Source organism: Eurosta solidaginis, chromosome 4 (genome assembly GCF_040869045.1).
Source record: "Eurosta solidaginis isolate ZX-2024a chromosome 4, ASM4086904v1, whole genome shotgun sequence".
Taxonomy (NCBI): domain Eukaryota; kingdom Metazoa; phylum Arthropoda; class Insecta; order Diptera; family Tephritidae; genus Eurosta; species Eurosta solidaginis.
The window spans coordinates 186,964,822-186,982,581 of NC_090322.1; the positions used below are offsets into that span (position 1 = coordinate 186,964,822).

At 37.5% G+C, this 17,760-nt stretch overlaps 1 protein-coding gene across 21 annotated transcripts in view; it reads right to left on the minus strand.

Annotated features, from left to right (window-relative positions):
* The window catches only part of dlg1 (discs large 1), a 424,309-nt gene that overhangs the window by 319,250 nt on the left and 87,299 nt on the right, over nucleotides 1-17,760 (minus strand). For 14 of the 21 annotated variants that reach the window (XR_010953064.1, XM_067784219.1, XM_067784231.1 and 11 more), the window contains 2 exons: nucleotides 10,386-12,146; nucleotides 5,339-5,470 (listed from right to left, as the gene is read on the minus strand). Coding sequence is in view for 20 of the 21 variants with exons in the window: in XM_067784219.1 (XP_067640320.1) it covers nucleotides 5,339-5,470; nucleotides 10,386-10,857 (604 nt within the window). In the remaining variant the exon portion in view is untranslated. Of the gene's footprint in view, nucleotides 1-5,338; nucleotides 5,471-10,385; nucleotides 12,147-17,760 lie in introns of those variants that run through there. The other 7 variants (XM_067784235.1, XM_067784232.1, XM_067784238.1 and 4 more) reach the window with 1 other exon arrangement.

A 17,760-nucleotide genomic window follows, 5' to 3' on the forward strand; every position in this document is an offset into this window, starting at 1 on the left:
AGTGAAATTACAGTATAATAAAATAAATTAAAAAACCAAAATTTTAAGTTAAACGGTTTTATTGGAAACAATACTTGCATTAAGTAGTAATAATACTAAAAGATAGAAAATAATTAGGTTGGTCCTAGGTACTAGTCATCACACTCCTCATCAATCTAGGGCGTTGATCAGACAATTAAATAAAAGCGTTGGGCGCGTGAAATTTCTGAAAATGTGAGGCGTATCATAACTTGATTAAGGTTCAGTTGGTCTTACTTATGATTATCAATAGGAATTTGACGCGTCCAACGCTTTTATTTAATTGTCTGATCAACGTCGTAGATTGATGAGGAGCGTGATGACTAGTACCTATAATTTATTATTATTTATAACTAATTGTTTATCAGCGCCAGTGACACGCCCCCTCGATATCATCACAATAACTCAACACATTGCAGAGTTAAGGGCTAATTAAACTTCCTTAACCCTAACGCCATAGTCGCAACCATACCCATATCCATAACCATCTCCAGTGGGATCGATTAATGGTGTCTTAACCTAAAAATCGTGAAAGTTTAATAAAAATGAAGAAAACGCAAAAAATTACAAACATATTCCACAAAAAATAAGTCTCTTAGTCATAACGTATCCAAAACAATGAATAAAATCTACAAAAAGTTATTAAATTCACCAACTCAAATATTTTTAGGTTATGTATATGGCGAGAAACCAAAAACCAATTGGTTGGCTATGGTATGGTTATGGCGTTAGCGTTATGGTATGGCACCATTAATCGATTACATTGATTTCCATAAGATAGGTTCGATCAGCTGTTTTATCTGGTTATGGTTATAAGTCACCATTAATTGGCCCTTTAGACAACCATAAATCGACTATTATTTCGACTACAGTTAGATCCGTTCTCTCCACCAGTCGAATCTGTAGAGTTGACGCAAAATTCAAAGTTGTCAAAACGACCGGTTGGAGTCGTTTTCTGTTCTGTGATAACGTGAGGTAAAAAAAGTTTATAGTTTCGTTTGCACAGGGACTTTTCACTCAACCATTTCACCGTAGCTTATTTTGGCCAAACATGTGTTTCCAAAAGTGGTGAATTTTTTGCCCATTTCCCTCTCTCTGGGCTTTTTAGGGTTGGCAGATTTAGATTGTGTACCTTTGTCGGAAGATTACACCCTCGAGATCGAGATGCTTCAGTATCAGCAAAGAGATGTCACCAGGACTAGCGTATGTACTTCAACCTACCGAGTCGAATAACGTATATAAAACATCATTTTCTTATTTTTTTAAATGGAGTGAAAGATTCACGTACACGACCTCCGCCAGACTGCTGAAAAGCAATGCGTCCAGAATTCTGGGTCATGAGTGATGAACTGACTCCACTTCCCCCTCATCCTGACAGCTTCTACAGAGAGCTCTTGTGTGTATACGTCGTCGGGTGAACAGAAACATAATGAGGACGTTGGTTCGAAAGCATACAGATGCCTTCAGTACGAGCATACTGCGATCTTTTGAAGCGTATGGCACAAAGAACGTGCCATTTCTTCTTTTTCAAAATGGAGCGAAAAATCTATATCATCACTGACTCCGGCAGACTGCCGAAAAACTATGTGCCCAAAAATTCAAGTCGTGAGTGATGAACAGGATCTGCTTGCACCTCTTTCTGACATGTTCTACAAAGAGATTTTTTTGTATTAGCCATCGTCAACAGGTTCGATACATACTAATTCTCACATCAGATTTTACAAGTTCGATTAGCTTGCTCGTTAATTTCCTATCTAATCATGAGCATAACTAGAACCTTTACTCCTCACAATCACCCCGGTTTTTCCGGTCATCTCATCAGCAAGATAGTAAAGTAATTCCTTGCAATATTGTTTGTTGACCCTGCAAAGTGACGCATTGGGATGATCAATGCGTGCCAGTGAGTCTAGAGTCTAGACACCTCTGTTCAAATTTATTGAGTTGGACTTATAACCTTTAAGGCAGGTTGGCTGTAAACATAGATGGTAACATTGGTCACTGAGACCGTACTGTCAATGCTTTCTCTATACCATAGGTATCCGTGTGGAAGACACTGACACAAGAGTGAGGAAGTGGATAATGCTGACTGACTTGCAGGTGCTCCGTACCGCAGTCAGATAATATTTAACCATTCTTGATGTGCCCTGTTCACTGCACCTGATATACCCAGGCACGGCAGTTTTTACACCTTTCAAACTTATCGAAATTGTGCCTCCGCATGTTGAAGGAGGGAACTGTTGACTTTCAAGTTAACAGACCAAGTTTCGCCCTTATGGGAGCTCAATAAGCGCCGAAGTGAATTTATCTAGGATCAGTAGTTTTTAAATCCGTTATGATTTTCTAACTGCTCCCCACCGAATGTCGCATTGTCTAATTGTCAGCCACATTAATCGTGAGTTTGATGTAGCGCAGTACCTTTTATTAACGATGAGAGAAACGTACAAGGAAATGGTTATGTTTAGACACACTGGAGTAACCATTCACTCTGCTCACGGTAGGACGAATATATTGATGGAACTTGCATTAAAATGCCGAAGTGCGATCTGAAGTATATCCAGTACCATCAATCTTCCTCAGCCTCCAACAGATTATGCTCTGTTATAAATAGTAGTAGCGTCTCCTTTTATACCAAGCAACTTACATCTTTGTGATTTATTTACTGTTATGTATCTTTCATACATTTTACAGTTGGTTGTAGCGTTGTATGAGTGTCTATACCGTACTCGTAAATGCGATGACCCAAATATTCATATTTGGCCTCGTCCATTGCTTACTGCCATAAAAAGTGTGTTTGTGTTTAGCTCTGTGGAGGGCAAATGACGAGGTGAAGGTAAAAGTGGGTGAAAAATCCATAATCAATAAGGTACAGAGCGATAGGTGGAAAATTGTAGAATAAAATAAAGAAAAATATTTATAAGTACGTATACTTGGCATATACACAAATTTGAGGGCATATGCCTTCTCTCTCTTTATCCTTGCTATTTACGGACTGAAGAGATGGCCCGCCGGTACACTGGCATATATTTAAAAGGACCATCGTTCTGCTTATTGATGATCCTTGTCATAAGGCCGTGCTCTTTGCTGACAATCTACCAGAGACTGGTTGTGAAGTTTAACGTTGGGAGCTTTGACTATGAGCAGCTACATCCTGCTATGAAGATAATGCCTATAAAGGCATAAGGATAAAAATGGTGCAAGTTCTGAGAACAATATTCTGCCGGATCTATAACTTCGAACGTCATGTTTGTGGCGCAAATTTCAAAATCACCGCCTCTTTGGTTTCCCCCAAGTACTTCTGGTGAGGAACCTGTGTACCTTGTTTTGACCCTGGAAAAGGAAGTCATATAGGACTTCTTCATGGATGATTGATAATTAGTATCATCTTGCATAAGCAACGAAAATACTGTGGCGAATTTTAGCATCACTAATCTGTGGTGAATAAATGCACAACAACAATAAAGCAAGCTGCCACTCTTACGCTCGTACATAAACACATGAATTTAATCCATTTACACACGTACATACTAGGCAACGAAGAGATATTACGCACATACACTTGTGGTCATCAGCCGAAGTAGCGGTCACACATACACATGCATATGACTATGAGAAACGCATAAATTACAAATATACATGTATATCGTTGGTAACCAAGCAAGAGATTCTAGAAGGTGAAACGTCTAGACTTTAGGGGAAATATGCGAATGAAGCAACGGAGAGTATAAAAGCAGCGCGAGCTGAGTAGTCAGTAATCAGTTTGATTTAAACACGCTATTGGTTGTGAAGTATAAGTGTTATTGTGAAGTACTTTCAAAGTAGTCTAATAAAGACCATTTTGCATTATTGAATATTGGAGTTTTTTAATCAACAGTTAAGCGATTCGAGCGTTAGCAGAAGGTTTGGAATATGCGGAATTTTCCTAAATTCGGTACAATACCTATAGCCCATCTCATATTTTCCATTCGGGTCGTAAATATGATGGAAAAGTGATAAAATGTGGAAGTCGCAGGGATAACCTTTTGCTTTGGTGTAAAGTTTATTGACCTTGATATTAGTAATCACTACCGCAAACCCATTAGTGAAGAGGGTTATGCTATGTCGTTCTTTTGGAGAGGAAACTTGCGATTTAAAGAAGCTATAGGAACTGATCTATCCAGCCTTTTTGTTCTTCAATTGTAAAATGTTTATTGACTTGGCCGTTTCATTCCTAAATTCCAATGATGCTTCCTTTTTTCTACGGTGTGATCTGTGTGCATAAAGAACACATGGTTGCCTAAAGATTCCACAAAAACTGGGGTATGAGTCCGCTATGAGACGCCATCAGGCTCAATGGATCTGCAGGAATAGGCCTGCTATATGGCTTCCCAAATTTCTGGGATAAATTTTGTATGTATCCCTGCCGCTGGTTCTTTCTCCACGCCTAACTAAAAAAATACACGCAGCTCTACCAGCCCGACGCTACAACTCACTTTATATCCCAGCGACTTATTCGAGTATAGCCACTTCAAGGAATTTCTGCCGTAAGCCGTAACTAACATCCACGTACCGGGACGTTCAAAGTGCCAACAAATTCTTCTCGCAGCAGTCGCGCTAGTATAAGAATTCACTACCAACGGATTTATAGCCGGTAAAGAACTGTCCATAACAGTAACACCGTTCTTAACTTTTGGGTATCACCCGATAATAGCTCTAACAATGACAGCATCCGCTGCACGACCTAAAATGAGACGTATTCAAACGCTGCGGATAATATGCCTACAAGAAATGCAATTTATCTTGGAGGAAGAACGCGGAATGATTCGCAAAGAAGCATGCGACTATTGCTAGTCATGATCTCTTTATATGGTTTGAGCTGATCCCTTTTGTTTGAGCATGTACAATGGGGAGACTAATTGTACCTGTCTGTCTGAATCTCTACCGTTTGACTCGTCTTCTTTGTACCTTTGCAGGTACGGCCAGACAGATCCACTTTGTACTGCTACGGTTACTATCGGAAACATTTCCTTTTTACCCTACAGGCGATGAGTTCTTCTTTTTTCACATATAGGTACTGTCTCCCCCTTTCTACTCCTACCCTAACATCAATTTAGGAATGATATTTCCCAGCTGTACCCATAAGAGGTTAGTAGGGATCAGTTATAGTTCATTGTAGGCAAAAGGGATCAATCGCAGCCCACACTTTTAAGGGAAAAATTGAACGTTTTTTTGCAGAGGACTTTTTCAGGCGGTGCATTACATAACACATTGCACAACATATATCATATCGAAAAAGTTTGCATATGAACATACATATATACAGACAGGCTAAAAATCTACTTACCCAATAACGCTTGAAATAATCGTGATTTGAAAATCCGTATCACTCGTTCAATCGCGATACGCAAGGCACGATCTTGCGGCTCTGATAGTCTCGAATGATAGTCCTCCAATAGCTCAAGGGCACGATGAGCTTCTGTAATAATAAAGAAATTAAGGTGAGTAAGCGTTTTAATATTTAATTTTGTATATGTACGTATATTTTAGGCCAGCATGAATGTGTGATTGTGTGTGTGCAAAAAGTTCAAGTTAATTAAGCAAGACTAAAAATTTAATAGCCTTCTGATTGTATACAAGGGAATAAGTCTGGTTGTGACTAATTAACTACGAGGAGGTGAATAGGTTTAAAAAATTGGAAAAATAAAGAAAACAATTAAGAGACCGAAAAAAGTAATTTTTTATCTATTTTTCGTTCACTTTGTAAATTTTTTTTAAGTTTTATTTCGCTATTAGTATCCATTGTACATACAAAACCTATGGTTCTTTCAATCATAATTAGTGCAACAAAGATTTGGCTGAACTGATAGGATAGTAAAGTCCTCATATAAACAGAATATATGTATGTGCGTATGGTTACCAGATGTTTTTTAACTCCCAATCCTGTAAACCTTATCAAGAGCCTGTACTTATGGTAATCTTATATATTATTTCTAATTGCTGTTTTTATGTACGCTCTTATTTGGAATCCAAATCTATAAATAAAGTTTTGGTTGTAAAGATGGAGATTCGGGCTATTAGCGAGCTTTGGGCAATTTTGGTCGTAGTGCTTTTGTTTAGCTATATTTTATTAAAATAATTTGCTAGAAATAAACGATTGTGAGCACAAAAAGAAATGCATTTTTACTATGGCACTATTGTGAATATTTGCACTGCATTACCCGAAATTACTACCACACGCCAGATGGCAGCGCAACTGTAAGTTTTAATTGATTGATAGAACAGCTGATTTCTGCTGATATTTTATAAGAAATTTTTATATTGGTTGCGCAAGATGCGCACGGGTCCGGCTCGTATATACTAAAAGTCTTCACAGACACAATCTGATTGATGCTTCGAGATCTGCTAGCGGCCAAGCGCAGCACATGCATACAAGTAGGTTTGAAATTTGAATGTATAGCATACAGCTGGGTAATCGAAGATCTCTAAGCCCCCCTATGTCGTTACGAAAGTGGAAGATTCCCGATATAGTCGGAGAAGGATATTAAGGTGGTAATTCCGGTAGGTAACATATCTACATATTGTATACGGTAAAAGACTAGGTATCAACATCGATAGCACTCTCTTAAATTTTTATCTGTACTACAATAACGAGCAACACACCAACACATACAAGAAAATGAGGAGTAAAAGAGTGAGAGATAACTAGATTATCTTATTGGAGAAATCGATGCACGAAAGGTGCAGACTTTTATAGAAATCACAACTCCCAGAGTATGTAAGCGGAGTTAATCTAACGCATGATGATCAGTTTGATTTCAACTCGTTGTAATTGAACTACAGAGCAGCGTATGACATTTTACTACTATTATTAGTGATGGATAGATTTTGTTAGGCGTTTCAGTGAGACGAACCGATAACAAATAAGAAAGAAGTTATCAAATTCGTTATTGTACATTGACTGCTGAGCGAAACATCACAATTTGTTTGAAGAATGCGCGAGTCAAAATTTTTTTCAAAAACTTTCAATCTCAGAATTTTTTTGAATAACGCCTAACTCGAGAGGGTAGGGCTTGTACCTTAATGGTGCTTGTTACCTACATAGGACCATTAACATCGATAACACTCCCCAAAACTTAACAACAAGACTAAGCCATATTCGACTAAGTAGTCGATATATGTTGATTTCATAGAATTGTAGACGAATAGAGATGGAATTCTACTCGATATTTACTGGATACATATCGCTCATTTACTTCAATAGTGTCATAACTCAAAAACCACAATGTTCCAGGAGAGCCATTCAAATATTTTAACTACCATATGTTGCGCATATAAAGGCATATTTTAATTTTTATAGCAGGTGGTAAATTTTTAACTGATCAGAAAGACAACAACATAGATATTGGGTACTTTTATATGTTATTAACTCAAAAGTCGTGTTTTTTAAGTTATGACACTATTGAAGTAAATGAGCGATATGTGAATATCGAATAAATACCTGCAAATAAATTCCTACCTCGCTCACTTTTATCGGGTATTTTTCAAAGGCCAGCTTAGAATCAAACTTCAATCGCTGACGTTATGCGTCGTTTATATAAATTTGATCCACTTTTAATATCAAAAGATTTAGAAAACGACAAAGCTAGAGAACAACAAAGTTTGCCAGAGTATCATGGTATAAACACCCCTTCCGTTCTCTTTAAAATTTTGAACCCGATGCACCAAATAATCCTGACTTTTGGAATCCCGATAAAAAACAAACCAGACAGACAAAATTACAGACAACCAAATCCCGCGTTGAAAATATTCAGACAACACAATATCGTGACATAGGAAAGTCTCACACAATCCAGACAAAATTTGGCAATTTTTGAAAAGGATTAGGACATTCTTTTTCTTTACTCCATTTTATTGTCAAAAGTTTCCTACATGCAACAACGTAATATTCGTGTGGAAATTTTGTACTTATTTGTATGTATTTTGGGGCTCTACATTTCGAGATTGTATAAGTCGCAATCATATTATTTACTTTTTTAAATAGTACACTAACGTTTAGAAAAACAAATTAATTACATGTGTTTTCCAGTGAAGTGAATGTTGCCCCTTCGCGGTGTCCATTTAGCAAAATGGAGGTCTTTAAATAAATTTAAATGTTCTGTGACCTCTTATAAAAAAAAGTTCAGGATTCTGATTCGAGAAATATTGTTTCAAAAATCAGTTGCCCAATATTCGTCACCTTTCCATAAATCAGAGCACAAATTCTTCCCCAAACAACTACAATTAAAAACAAGTAAGGAAGGCTAAATTCGGGTGTAACCGAACATTACATACTCAGCTGAGAGCTTTGGAGGCAAATGTTGGAGTTGAATGTTGACACAATTCACTTATATACTGTAAAAATATTGAATTTTTTGTTAAAATTTGACTAAAATTTTTTTTTTAAAGTTGGCGTGTTCGTCATCCGATTTTCTTAATTTTTAATTAGAACATATACAGTAATAGGAGCAACGTTCCTGCCAAATTTCCTCATGATATCTTCAACGACTTCCAAATTACAGCTTGAAAAACTTTAAAATCACCTTCCTTTAAAATTGGGCGGTGCCACGCGAGCAAACACACCAACCATTTGTCCAAAATTTTACTTATTTTCTATTCTGCGTCATAAGGTCAACCCACCTGCCAAGATTCATCGCTTTATCCGTCTTTGGTAATGAATTATCGCAGTTTTTGGTTTTTCGAAATTTTCGATATCGAAAAAGTGGGCGTGGTTATAGTTCGGTTTTGTTCATTTTAAATAGGGATCTGAGATGAGTGCTCAGCGGGTTAGGGGGTCAGAATACACCCGCGGTAGGTATGCCTGTCGTAAGAGGCGACTAAAATACCAAATTCAAGGGGCTGTGTAGCGCAACCCTTTCAGATTGCCAGCGCATTATATATAGCTTCTCCAAACCCAATTGTCAACTCACCTATCCGCGGCGAATCCTGTTTCACTAACAGACGAGGCTCTGGCGACCCCAAGCTCCTCATGGAACTTGGGGGTGTTTAATTTGGCCATATAAATCGTTCCCGAGATAGTCGGGCTAGCACCTTAATGGTGCTGTGTTATCGGAGCGTACCGGATCTGTATCCGGCAAAGGACCATCACATTGATAACACTCCCCAAAACCTTCGGGGCGAACAACAACAACATGAGTGCTCAGGAACTTACATACCAAATTTCATTAAGATACCTCAATATTTACTCAAGTTATCGTGTTCACGGACAGATGGACGGACGGACGGACGAATGGACATGGCTAAATGAATTTCTTTTTTCGCCCAGATCATTTTGATATATAGAAGTCTATATCTTTCTCGATTAGTTTATGCCGTTACGGGGTACCGTTATGCGAACAAAATTAATATACTCTGTGAGCTCTGCTCAGCTGAGTATAACAAGTAAGAAAGTCTAAGTTTAGGTGAAACCGAACATTACATACCCAGCTGTGCACTTGAAACGCTGAAGTGGGAGTAACTTTCAGGCGATTTCGCTCATTTTCAGAGCAAACAGTTGTAGCGATTTTTGTTCAACTTATGTATTAAAAGTATTTTGGAAATAGTAACAAAAAAAAGGGGGTTTTTGTTTTTGGCTCAACCATACCAGTACTGAGTTAGAATATCAATCAAAAGTAGTTAAATACCATAGAGTTATTGCAAAATTTGATAAGGTTAAACCTTTGCGAAAAGTGGGCGTGGTCTTTAACCGATTTTGATTATCTTCACTCAGTATATATAATTCTGTCCAATTTCAATGTAATATCTTCAATGGATTTTGATTTACGGTTTGTTAAACGTGGGCGTGGTTATCGCTCATTTTCAATATCAATCTATTCTGGGTCCAGATAAACCCGGGTACCGAATTTGGCGAAGATATCTTAATATTTGCTCAAGTTATCGTGTTAACGGACGGACGGACGGACGGACCTGTACAACCACCCGTTATCCGATCAAAGTTATAGTACCCTGCGTACAAGTACAGCTGCGTATAATTACCAAATAGCTTTGTGAGCGAAAAATAATTAACCAAAAGTGACTTAAGAAAATAATAATAGTGAAAAATAACTGCCATTGTTTTAAATTAAAAATTAATTTAATCAATACATTTGCGGGTAATGGAAATACTTTTTTGGTTTTCCCAAGTAAACTTTAAGGTTTATCTGTCCGTTAAAAAAATTTTTTGTTAACAAAATTTATGTTTATAGGGCAGATATATTTTAAAGTGCACATGAGAACGCAGGCCTAAATCTAAAAAATAATAATAATAAAATAACGAAATAAAATTAAAAAAATTTATATTAAAAGGATTTTAAATTTTATTTGCATTTTGTTAAAAGGCAATGTAAGCATCATACTCTGTATATCGGCGAAACGTTCGTCAAGCGTCAATTCCGGCGCTGTCTCCTCATCAATTTGACTGGCTTGTCCAAAAACAGTCGACCAATAGCCGCGTGTATCATCGTCATCGGCTGCAGCTTTAGCACCGCTACCATCACCAGCCGTCTCAGCGCCGCCAACAGCGCCCTCTACCTCCATATCATCGCCACCATCACCCTCATCAATATCCATGACTGATGTAGTGGTGGCAATGCAGCCGCCACTACCAACATCTGCACCTGTAACCGTAATCGATACAGTTTCGGCTACAGCCTCGGCTGCTTTTGCCACTTCAGCTTCCATATCATCATCATAATTCTTCTCGGCGCTCAAAACTGTATCGAATGTTGTTTGTTTTGTTTCGTTCGTTTGACCATAGATACGTTCACGTTCAATCGATTCGATCATCGATTTAAAACGATCCAATTCAAAACGTAAACTCTCCGACATATTCGTTAATTGTTTTGTAGTTGTAGTAGTAGTGATATTCGTATTGCTATGACGTCTCGAAAATGAAAGTTGATTTATTATTCTATGCGTTGGATAATTATGTAAATTCGTATTCGTATACACTTCGTTTTCATCACGTGATATATGTGATTCGGATTTTTCAAAATAACCCGATTCAATATCTGGTGTTTTAAGGCCACTACTTAATAAATGTCCATATTCGAGTAAATCCTGTGCTGAATAATAACAGTCGATAGATTCACGTAAACTATCGCGCCAATTTTTTTCGTCTGTCAAAATTTTATGAACAGCGGTGCTCTTTGTTTTTGTGGAAGGGATGTTGTCTTCGTTTTCGTTGATTGCGCTTTCTTCTTCTTCGCGATATATTACAGCAGCACATTGCGCACGTAAGCAAGCGTCCCGGGCGTTACTTTGGACTTTGTCGATGGCGTTGTTAAACTCGTTTGGAAATGAGTCGAGTGTTTGCTCTTTCTGCTCACGGCGGAGCTGCTCCTCTTGAGTTTCGTTCGTTTTAAGCTCTGCTACGTGAGCTTCTTCTTCTTCGCTCTGTTCTTCCAGTGGCTTCTTGATAGTTGTCGTTATATTAACTTCAGTTTCTGCAAGCTCCTCATTCACTCGTTTCAGCTCGCTGATTGGCGCAGCGCAATCTGTTAGCTTGTCTCGTTTTTCATCTTGTTCTGTTTGCTTTGTATCGATTTCTAAAGGTCCGGACACTTGTAAGTCTTCACATAAAATGTTGTTGGATGGATTGTTTACGTCTAATTCACTATTGAGTTCGACTAACACAGTTTTAGTTGCATTTATCGTTGTAGCATGAATTGTTGGACTATCGAAGCTTTGAAATGCTTCTTCAATGTCTTCTGCATCTTCACTATCGTTATCGGAGTTATTACACAAATTACCATGTAATTTTATAACATTGATTGTATATGGTATTTCAACTGGTTCCCCTGTCTCAACATCGTAAGCAGCGTGCTTAGGTGCACTCACTTTACGCGGCTCTTCCTGTTTTCGCTGTTTTTCGCCAGACTCACTCTGCTTCAATAAAACTCTTACCTCATCATCATCAGATGTGTTCGTTTCTGTTGACTTTTTTACTCTCTTTTCTCTAATATTTCTCAACTCACTGGGTTTGTGTGAATTGTATTTTTCCTCGCGTTCACTTGAATGTTGTACCCGCCTTTTAACACGTTGCCTACTTCTTGAACGTCTATTAGTTTTAATTTTCTTCGTCTCTGGCACTAAAAGGCACGCCTTCTCATCGTGTTCTGCAACGTCATCATCATCATCATCATCGTTCTCTTCATTATCACTGTCGTTGCCTTTGTCAATTTGCTCAAACCCAACACCTTCTGCATCACTAGCGCCACAGTCTTCAACATCACTTAATTCACCGCCATCGTCATCTCGCATATTCTTCTTATATTCTGGCGCCGAGGAATCATCCTCATCATCGAAGTCATCGTTATCGTGATATGTATGATTGTCACTGCTCGACCAGATATTTGGTTCACTACTTCGCTCGCGTTCACAATCCGTGTCCATGTTCCGTTCGTTTTAAAGTGCGATTTTTAAAATGTACGTCCTTTTTTAGTTAGAATACGTTTTGATAAACTTTATTTGAATAATTTTTGAATTTATTCTTTTTTCTAGATTACAAATATCGCGGAAACCCCGTCACGAGAACGTCTTAGCACAAAACCAAGTATTTTACTAAGCTGCAATTTCTACGTGTATTTTGAGCCTACAGGCGAAATGCCCTACATAAGTAATTAAGCATTGACATCGACATGTTCGTACGAGGGCTGGCCCATAAATTTTGACAACATTCGAGTTAGTAGGTGAAATCCGACCTAACAATCTAAGAGTTCGACAGTTCGTACCGGAACGACTAATTTTAGTAATTTCTCTTTTTAAAATTCATGCGGCCAACCTATCTAGCCAGAGCATCTCAAAGAAAGTTCCTCGTAACCATTGCGTGAGCCTTGAGTAAACCAAAGCAAAAGGAACGATTTACAATAGACTTTTCGCAATCACATTCCCTCCTGCACACCCTGGCGGCAGCACCGCTTTTCCATACATCTCTTATTTACATTATACAGCACGGCGCAATATCTCTATCTCCACGATACGCGGCCTATATTCATCGCCGCTCAAAAACATGTATCACAACTGCTCCTTATCGATATATAAGGCCACAATATCAACCCGGCCATAACCGTTTAAACGGTTAAGCGCCAATTAAGTAAGTAAGTAATATCAACCCACTGTTTTTTCTTCCTCGGACTTTGTTACCTTCATGCTTGAGACTTGTACTAGAGAATTTGTTGGTATACTGAACTAAGCTTGTGAGATGCGAGCTACCAACGTCGGCCGTACTCCATTTAGGTATACGCCAAAATCTGAATATTGAAGTGACTACTCCCCTTACAAAAGAAAGATAGCGACCGAAGCAGTTACATTGACTCCGGTACCATTATGGACAACAGCACGTATTACCGTCTTTTAAAGTCTTCATCGGCTGCAGCTATAGCATCCTTAAATTCGTGTGCTACAAACTATAGACAACTGAATGGAACTTGTTGACTTTAACACCCATCATTTCATTTTTTTGCAAGTCTACAACAGAAATAGAATACGGCTCCTCGACCGAATATACCTGATATATTTAGAAAGCATATTCCACAATGAAATGTCCTTTGCTAAGGCGGGCTTCAGTCCAGGTAGAATACTGAAAATTAGCCCCCTTTTTCTTATCAATACCGCAGTCTTTGCCAGAAAACTGAAACAAGCGTTTTGCTCACTATGTCACCTTTCTTATGTAGTTAATCGTATAAAACCCCAGTTGCCACATTTTCGAATCAGCCCTCGTATGTATTAGTTAAAGAGCAGAGTGAGTTGTGTGAGCTGTAATGTTTCATGTAGAATTCTGCATAAGCGAAAGAAAAAACTACAATAGCTTCAAAACAATATATTTGAAAACATTACATTTGCACGTAGTACAAGCAAGCCAAAAAAAATCAATATTGATCGATGACAATTATAGTTAAGCTGAGTTTAAAAACAAAAACAATTTGGCATGCATTCATGGATAGGCATTGGTGGAATTTCATGTACGTAGCTGTTGAGTGATAAGTTGACATTTATGGCATATGAAATTTTTGTTTCAGAAATGGTATGTTTGAGCCAAATGACAAATGAAATAGTTATTCTTAAATTTTAACAAAACGCACTTGCTAAGTATTGTCTTATGATAGCGTAGGATAATGAAACTATATTCTTTTGTAAATTTATTTTTGGAGACAAACATTGTGCCATCATCGGTGTCCTTTACAACGAAAAAACAAATTTACAAATTACTTTTCACTCTACACTCATTTTGTTAGAACCAAACAACTAAATAATATTGTTATAGCATATTTACGAACTATTTTTTTAATGTTAACAATCATGCGTACATACTTCTCTCCTCGTTACTCGTCAATCAACGACTAAATCACTAATCCCTCTATGTTTTTATAATACTCAACTGAACAGAGCTCACAGAGTATATTAATTTTGTTCGCAAAACGGTACCCTGTAACGGCATAAACTAATCGAGATAGATATAGACTTCTATATATCAAAATGATCTGGGCGAAAAAAAATTCATTTAGCCATGTCCGTCCGTCCGTTCGTCCGCCCGTAAACACGATAACTTGAGTCAATTTTGAGGTATCTGGATGAAATTTGGTATGTAAGTTCATGGGCACTCATCTCAGATCGCTATTTAAAATGAACCATATATATATAACCACGCCCACTTTTTCGAATTCGAAATTTCGAAAAAGCGAAAAAGTGCGATAATTCATTACCAAAGACGGATAAAGCGATGAAACTTGGTAGGTGGGTTGACCTTATAATGCAGAATAGAAAATTAGTAAAAGTTTGGACAATGGGCGTCCCACCGCCCACTTTTAAAAGAAGGTAATTTAAAAGTTTTTCAAGCTGTAATTTGCGAGTCGTTGAACAAAAATTTACCAATCCTTGTGAAATTTGGTAAGCGCACAGCTTCTATGACGATAACAGTTCTCTGTGAAATGGTCGAAATCGGTTGAAGCCACGCCCAGTTTTTATACACAGTCGACCGTCTGTCCTTCCACTCGGCCGTTAACACGATAACTTGAGCAAAAATTGATATATCTTTACTAAACTTAGTTCACGTACTTATCTGGACTCACTTTATCTTGGTATTAAAAATGGGCGGAATCCGAATATGACCACGCCCACTTTTTCGATATCGAAAATTGCGAAAAATTAAAAAAATACCAAAATTCTGTACCAAATACGACAAAAGGGATGAAACATGGTGATTGGATTGTTTTTTTTTTTTGACGCAAATATATAAGTTTAGAAAACACTTTGTAAAATGGGTGTGACAACTACCATATTAAGTAGAAGAAAATGAAAAAGTTCTGCAGGGCGAAAGCAAAAGCCCTTGGAATCATGGCAGGAATACTGTTCGTGGTATTACATATATAAATAAATTAACGATACCCGACAGATGATTTTCAGGGTCACTCTGGTCCACATTTTGGTCGATATTTCGAAAACGCCTTCACATATACAACTGAGGGTCACTACCTTTTAAAACCCTCATTAATACCGTTAATTTGATACCCATATCGTAAAAACACATTATAGAGTCACCTGGTCCACCTTTATGGCGATATCTCTAAAAGGCGTCCACCTATAGAACTATGACCCACTGACTTTTAAAATACTCTTTAATACCTTCCATTTGATACCCATGTCATACAATCACATTCCAGGGTTACCCTAGGTTGATTTTCTTAAATGTAGATTTTCCCTTATTTTATCTCCAAAGCTCTCAGCTGAGTATGTAATGTTCGGTTACACCCGAACTTAGCCTTCTTTACTTGTTAATCATACCAACGCCGCCACAGTTTAAATTTTGGCGAACCCTATATTAAAGCATAAAATTTGGTTTAAAAACAACACTCAGGTATGTCGAAAAACTCTCAAACAGTTCAATCAACCAGTTGACTAAATGCATCTCTAATACGTTTGTCAATAGTTTTGTGTTCGAAACAAGAGACGATTTGCAGTCAGTAGTAGTAAAATACCCATTATGGCACTAAAGGTCTTTCATTCCACAATGTCGAAACTCTCAAAAAGTCTAATAAAATGTAGCAGTGTCTTTACTGTATTTACTTTATAATTTAAGCAAGGAAGTTTGATATGACTTAGAGCGACGTTATTTCAAGAATCTGGCTTCCTTTTAAGTCGTCGTCGCATCCCATTGTGGTGATGATGGGTATTCTGACTGAACACTGCATCTTGGCGCTTTTTAAATTAAGCCTTATCTGTGATAGCAGACATAAAAAGTGTGGGTTGAAGAAGAAAACGATCTTACTCTGTGCTTGTTAGGCTGCTGACTTCAGCTATTGGGATTAATATATATAGCTATCGGTCCTAGAAGCAACAAGTGACATAGGTGCAAGAAAGCTTCATGTATTTACCAAGAGGACGGCGCCATTTTATTATAAAGTTCTTGGTTTCGTTTTTGACAGGGTTTTTCAGTGTGGTCGTTAAAAAAACTTCTGGTAACACTAAGGACTCATTCGGTCTATGTGAGGTCCTCACCACAGGCCAGTTCAATCTAAACTAACTTCCCTAACCTGACAGTCACATAAAAGAAGGGTTGGACATCTAGACTATATAACATGGTGTTTACAGCTCTTAGGTAACTTACTTGTAAACTTGTAATAACGGTTTCAACCTCCAGCTACGCATATTTTTCTAGTACAGGTGGCATTGAATTTATTCCCTTTTAACTATACATTACTTTTACGAATTTTATGTAAAACTTTCTTATCGCTATTTTCAGTTTGTTTTTTATACTCAGTTGAGCAGAGCTCACAGAGTATATTAAGTTTGATTGGATAACGGTTGGTTGTACATATATAAAGGAATCGAGATAGATATAGACTTCCATATATCAAAATAATCAGGATCGAAAAAAAATTTGATTGAGCCATGTCCGTCCGTCCGTCCGTTAACACGATAACTTGAGTAAATTTAGAGGTATCTTGGTGAAATTTGGTATGTAGGTTCCTGGGCACTCATCTCAGATTGCTATTTAAAATGAACGATAGCGGACTATAACCACGCCCACTTTTTCGATATCGAAAATTTCGAAAAACCGAAAAAGTGCGATAATTCATTACAAAAGACAGCTAAAGCGACGAAACTTGGTAGATGAGTTGAACTTATGACGCAGAATAGAAAATTAGTAAAATTTTGGACAATGGGCGTGGCATCGCCCACTTTTAAAAGAAGGTAATTTAAAAATTTTGCAAGCTGTAATTTGGCAGTCGTTGAAGACATCATGATGACATTTGGCAGGAACGTTACTTCTATTACTGTATTTACGCTAAATAAAAATTAGCAAAATCGGAGAAGGACCACGCCCACTTTTAAAAAAAATTTTTTTTTAAAGTAAAATTTTAACAAAAAATTTAATATCTTTACAGTATATAAGTAAATTATGTCAACATTCAACTCCAGTAATGATATGGTGCAACAAAATACAAAAATAAAAGAAAATTTCAAAATGGGCGTGGCTCCGCCCTTTTTCATTTAATTTGTCTAGGATACTTTTAATGCCATAAGTCGAACAAAAATGTACCAATCCTTGTGAAATGTGGTAGAGGCTTAGATTCTAGGACGATAACTATTTTCTGTGAAAAAGGGCGAAATCGATTGAAGCCACGCCCAGTTTTTATACACAGTCGACCGTCTGTCCTTCCGCTCGGCCGTTAACTCGATAACTTGAGCAAAAATCGATATATCTTTACTAAACTCAGTTCACGTACTTAT